This window comes from Bufo bufo, chromosome 4, assembly GCF_905171765.1.
Source record: "Bufo bufo chromosome 4, aBufBuf1.1, whole genome shotgun sequence".
Taxonomy (NCBI): domain Eukaryota; kingdom Metazoa; phylum Chordata; class Amphibia; order Anura; family Bufonidae; genus Bufo; species Bufo bufo.
The window spans coordinates 132,191,254-132,197,253 of NC_053392.1; the positions used below are offsets into that span (position 1 = coordinate 132,191,254).

At 46.1% G+C, this 6,000-nt stretch overlaps 1 protein-coding gene across 2 annotated transcripts in view; it reads right to left on the bottom strand.

Moving 5' to 3' along the window:
• LOC120997689 (ILK associated serine/threonine phosphatase) overlaps nucleotides 1–4,816 on the bottom strand; it is a 29,529-nt gene extending 24,713 nt beyond the window's left edge. Inside the window, exons 1-2 of one of the 2 annotated variants that reach the window (XM_040427914.1) lie at nucleotides 4,675–4,805; nucleotides 751–873 (exon numbers count right to left, since the gene is read on the bottom strand). In XM_040427914.1, coding sequence (XP_040283848.1) covers nucleotides 751–873; nucleotides 4,675–4,717 — 166 coding nt within the window. In that variant the 5' untranslated portion in view covers nucleotides 4,718–4,805. Of the gene's footprint in view, nucleotides 1–750; nucleotides 874–4,674 lie in introns of both variants that reach the window. The other variant, XM_040427913.1, reaches the window with a different exon arrangement.
• Nucleotides 4,817–6,000: the final 1,184 nt, after the last annotated feature.

Genomic DNA, 6,000 nt, shown 5'->3' on the forward strand with positions numbered 1-6,000 from the left:
CTGAGGGTAAGTAATCATTATCTTTTCCAGGATAACCCCTTTAATTCTGCTGACAAGTGTTCCTGTACTTGAATAAAAAATAAAAAATAAATATTTGACATGTTACAGTGATGTATCAAAGGTTTTGATCGGTGGGAGTCTGACTGTGAGACCCCCACGATCACTAGAACAAGGAGAAAGAAGCGTTGACATAGCACACTGCAGGAGATGGGCTTGTCTCTAGTCTGAGCCCCTCTTTCTGCTTGTTCTAGCGATCAGTGGACCTGCTTGTTCTAGCGATCAGTGGACCTGCTTGTTCTAGCGATCAGTGGACCTGCTTGTTCTAGCGATCAGTGGACCTGCTTGTTCTAGCGATCAGTGGACCTGCTTGTTCTAGCGATCAGTGGACCTGCTTGTTCTAGCGATCAGTGGACCTGCTTGTTCTAGCGATCAGTGGACCTGCTTGTTCTAGCGATCAGTGGACCTGCTTGTTCTAGCGATCAGTGGACCTGCTTGTTCTAGCGATCAGTGGACCTGCTTGTTCTAGCGATCAGTGGACCTGCTTGTTCTAGCGATCAGTGGACCTGCTTGTTCTAGCGATCAGTGGGGGGGGGGGGGGGGGGTCTCCGCACTTGGACCCTCACAGATCTATTCCATTATGACACAGAGTACTGGGACAGATTAGAGCTGGTGTAGGAGCCATATGTAAGTGGCAGATACACGCTGTACAGACACACAGACTCCATGTGCACGGTTACGTTGTGTGAAAACCTTTACAAACTTTCTTTTCCTGGTGCGCGCCCTCACAGCCGTCCGGGTCACTCTCTTCCGCTCTTCGTTTCCCACTTGAGTTACCGTTTGGAGGTCCGGGGGCCGGTGGAGATCCTGCTGCGGCTGCAAGAGCACGGGTTATGTCAGAGATACATCTTCTTGAGCTATGTTCACACAATGAAATTGCATGCAGGTATCAGCACATAATCTGCATCCCATGAGTGCGAATGCGGTTTCTGCACAGGAACATTTCGCCACCAATTTGCTGAGTTTCTTTTATCGGCCATTGTAATAAGTGACGTCTTTCTGCTGGGCAACGTGATTATTATATTCATTTATTTTACAAGATAATCCGCACCCCTGTCCAGAGACTGTCCCCCCTAATTTATAATGGGGCTCCTACTCGTGCAAGGTCAGTCTGGAATTTCTGCTGTGCAAAATACATGCGGGTAAATACTCCATCGTGTGAACGGCTTCTTAGGGAGAAGACGACACAAAGGTGACACAGAAGATACTGGGAAGAACAGCAGCAAACGAGGGGCTGAGACTGAGAACGGAACTGAAATCATTCAGTGGTGCTCAAGTGTGAAGCAGGGGTGAGGCTTCCAATTTGGAGATAAAGGGGGAGATTTATGAAACTGGTGTGAAGTAGAACTGGCTTAGCTGTCCATAGCAACCAATCAGATTGCACCTTTCATTTTGGAGAACTCCTTTGGAAAATGAAAGGAGGAATCTGATTGGTTGCTATGGGCACCTAAGCCATTTCTGCTTTACACCAGTTTGATAAATCTTCCCCAAAATGTATGAGGTATGCATATAGACGGAAGGGGAGTGCTCACCGCCTCATTTATCGCCTTTGAAGGAGACAAAGTACTTACTTGTCACTTCAGCAAGTGGCATTTATCATGTAGAGAAAGTTAATACAAGGCACTTACTAATGTATTGTGATTGTCCATATTCTATACTTTGCTGACTGGATTCATTTTTCCATCACATTATACACTGCTCGTTTCCATGGTTACGACCGCCCTGCAATCCAGCAGTGGTGGCCGTGCTTGTACACTATAGGAAAAAGTGCTGGCTGGGACCGTGGGAGCTCACATAGGCTGCTGCTTTTTCAAGCACGGCCACTGCTGCTAGATTGCAAGGTGGTCGTAACCATGGATACAAGCAGTGTATAATGTGATGGAAAAATGAATCCAGCCAACAGAGGAAGCAATATGGATAATAACAATACATTAGTAAGTGCCTTGTATTAACTTTTTCTACATGGTAAATGTCATTTGCTGCAGTGAGAGAATCCCTTTAAAGTAGCAGCACTATGCAGAAAACGGTTGTGTCGTGGATATTCTAATTTAAATGGGCAGCAACTTATCAAAGGTTACTTTAGGTGAAACTGAACAAATCCTTAAACCACTTTAATAATTTTCATGTTATCCGCCCTAAAAACACTTCTGAAATCTTTGCCTCCCCGTGAGGCCTCCTGCACACTGCCGTACCGGTTTAGCGGTCCGCGTGCATCCTGCACGTTTCGCGGGCCCCATTGTAGAAATGCCTATTGTCTGAAATGAAGGCCGTGTTCTACCATTTGCAGCACAGCTCCATGGATGCGGACAGCACATTTTTTGCAGCCCCATGGCTGGGTCCACATTTAATCCGCAAAAAATGCAGATCGGATGTCAACCGAAAATATGGTCGTGTGCACGAGGCCTTGCAAGGCGACTCCCATCCTTAGCAGCACAGACTGAAGGAAGGTGTGTCATCAATATAAACGCCTGCACAACCCCTTTCATTTATGTGGCAGATTTCACTTTTTACAATGGAGAGGGCGAAACCCACAGGCAAAAAACGGATGCAGTGTCGGCGGCAGATCTGCAGTAATGACCGCAGCTGACTATTCCACTGTATTTTCAGTCACGTGTGGATGCACTCTAAGGCTGCTTTCACACCGGCGTTTTTGCTGGATCCTGCAGGGTTCAGCAAAAACGCTTCCGTTACTGATAATACAACTAGAGATGAGCGAATTTCCGCTTATGAAATTTGTTTGTGATTAGTTTACTAGAAAAGCAGAATTGCGTTATGGATTCTGCTACCACGGACCATAACGTAATTCTATGACGGAATGCCTTTAGAGACATTCTGTTATAATAGAAGTCTATGGGCTGCAAAACGGATCTGTCCCGTTCCCGTTATGCAGGGGAGTCCTCTAAAGGCATTCTGTTGTGCATTCTTTCATAGAATTTCGTTATGGTCCGTGGTAGCAGAATCCATAACGCAATTCTGCTTTTACTAGTAAACGAAGCGTGAATGAATTTCAAAATATGAAATTCGCTCATCTCTAAATACAACCGTCTGCATCCATTATGGACGGATCCGGTTGTATTATCTTTAACATGGCCAAGACGGATCCGTCATGAACTCCATTGAAAGTCAATGGGGGACGGATCAGTTTTCTATTGTGTCAGAGAAAACGGACCGTCCCCATTGACTTCATGACGGATCCGTCTTGCTCCGCATCCCAGGACGGAAAGGAAACCGCAGCATGCTGAAGTTTGCTCTCCGGTATGAGAACTGAACGGAATGTATTCCTTTCTGATCAATTACGTTTTGTCCCCATTGACAATAAATAAGGACAAAACGGAAGAGTTTTTTGCTGGGATTGAGCCCATTTTTTAAGCCAAAAACTGGCGTGAAAAATGTTTGTAAATGACTCCAATGGTTTTCTATTGGGATAAGCGATTGGTGTAGTGATTGCTTTTCTCCATGCAGAGGGGGTGATTGCGGCATGTAAATGCAGCCCTCATCTCCACTGACAATCAGGCAATTATCGGGAACAGTTTGTTCCCCATAATTGCCCAAAATATCAGTCCTTTATTGACGCCTTCACACACGGCACATTTTGTTGCAGAAATTTTCCGCGACTGAAAATGACCTCCATTCACCTGAACTGCATGTATGTCGTGGCAAAAACCGCATCCGAGGCAGCGCCCTAAGGCCCCTTTCACACAGTCAGTGTTTGGTCTGCGATTTCCATCAGGGATTGTGAGCCAAACCCGAGACAAGCAGGGACATTTATTAAACCGTTTCCGGACCAATAGTCGTGTAAAAAGGTTGTAAATTACGGCACACACCATACGTGCGCCATCATTTGAGACTTTTTAGGATTCTCCCCCACGTTTCTGAAGTGGCTTAGTGGCAGGGCTGGATTTACTGTAACTAGCGGAAGTTATAGCTGAAGTCTGCGAAGTTTCTGGCGCAGGGCAGAGAGGAATCTGCCTCTTATTAAATTATGGAAAGATCTGCTCCTGTTCTGCGTTTTTGGCTCACATTCACTGATCAAACGCTGACTGCGTGAAAGCGGCCTAACGGGGTGAACGTCTGGGTGACAGGACGGGTCTTCACATATCAAACCCACAAGCTTATTACATGTGACCTCAGTGTAATCATGTCATGCCATCGTATGTGACAATGCAGAGTGGATCTGCGGGGCCTGGGCGTTGGAGGGGATAATATTAGCCAATATCCCATACACGGCTCCAGGAATAGCTTATGGGCTGTGACCACATCGCCATGGAGACCAGGCCACATACAACACGTGACCAGCACAGATTCTTCAGGTGTGTCCCTGGCAAGGATTTGGGCACACAGCAGGTTACCATTGGGGTAAATGCAGGGCAGGTTTTCACATGTCTCAAGCAGTGAAGGAGCAGCTAGAGCTCCCAGGCAATGAGCTGAAGCTTCCATGGCCTGCAGGGTGGACTAGCGCCCCCATATCAGCTGTGGCCACCTGTGCGTACAGCAGACCACACAGCCATGATACAAACTGACGCCTGAACTGCAATGTCGCATCCCCCTGCGCTGACAGATGAGGACATGTGGCCATGGGTGCTCTATAGGACGCAGCAGACTCTGCTATGTGCTCACCCGGAGCCCGCGGCGGTTCGGGAAGCTCGTCATACAGCTCCATTCCGGGACTACCGGCCCACCGGTTACTAATTCTAACTAATCCTGGAAATCTGATCGTCGGTCAATCAACGATGTGGGCGGGGCCCAGCGAGCCATCAGCCAATCATGAAGGAATCGTAGCGCGCCTCTAGCCAATCAGAGGAGAACAGCTGGAGATGACTACTTCCGCTTTGAAGGTAAACTTTATTAACAACACGCTTGCTGAACAGCTCATTCTATTCGTGCGCATTTGCGCAAGGCAAGGCCTCGGTTGCTATGGGAACGTAGCATCTCCAGGGGCTTTGTAAAGCTGGCTGGCCTAAGATTCCTTTGTATGTACAGATGTGTTTTCCAGGGTCGGACTCGCCCACCAGAGGATCCTGAGTGGGCCCCAAAGGTCCAGGAGAAAAATACCCATTTGAAGCTGACATTGGAAACAATGGGACCTACTAAAAGGAAGGACAGAATGGAATGCCCATAGACTTTAACAGGAAAGTGGAATGCCCATAGAGAATAATGGAAATGTAATATTTGAATTAGAGACAAAACCATTTGACATATCTGATAATTATTTAGCAGGTTTACTCTCCAAGTTCAGTGGGATTATTTAAAATTAAAATTAAGTGGGATTATCATTGGTTTCTATGATATGAGAACAGTGTCGGACTGGGGTACCTAGGGCCCACCAGTAAAAAAAAAATTTGGGGGGCCCACCCTACAGATACATTCAAATATAATACAGATACATTCAAATATAATAAATAATCTAACAAGTTTGTTATATGAACATAGGCTGGTTGAGGTAATGTACATTGAATATATCTATGTAGTGCAGTAAGTTTAATGTGTTATGTGCCACTTGTGCAGGGGGTGGGAGATTAGGGGCCCACCTTGCTCAGGGGCCCACCGGGGGTTTCCCTTGTACCCCTGTGGGCCAGTCCAAGCCTGTATGAGAATAGGGATGACACAATGGAATGCACATAGGCTATAATGGGAAGTAAAATGTGACTTGGTTCCTGAACCATTCAACATATCAAATAAATCTGTAGCAGGTTTACTCTTCAAGTTCAGTGGGATTATTTAATGTTCTGATTAAGTGGGATTATCACAGTTTTCTGCAGAATGACGAGGATGACTGACACAAATGAATGCCCATAGACTATAATGGAAAGTAAACTATGAGCTCATTTGCAGGTAAATCTGTGTTATGTAGGACATTAACCTTTACTACAAAAAATGAAATATGAGCCACATGGAATATCTGACCACACTCCAATGTTACTGACAATGGCCGATACTGTGTCC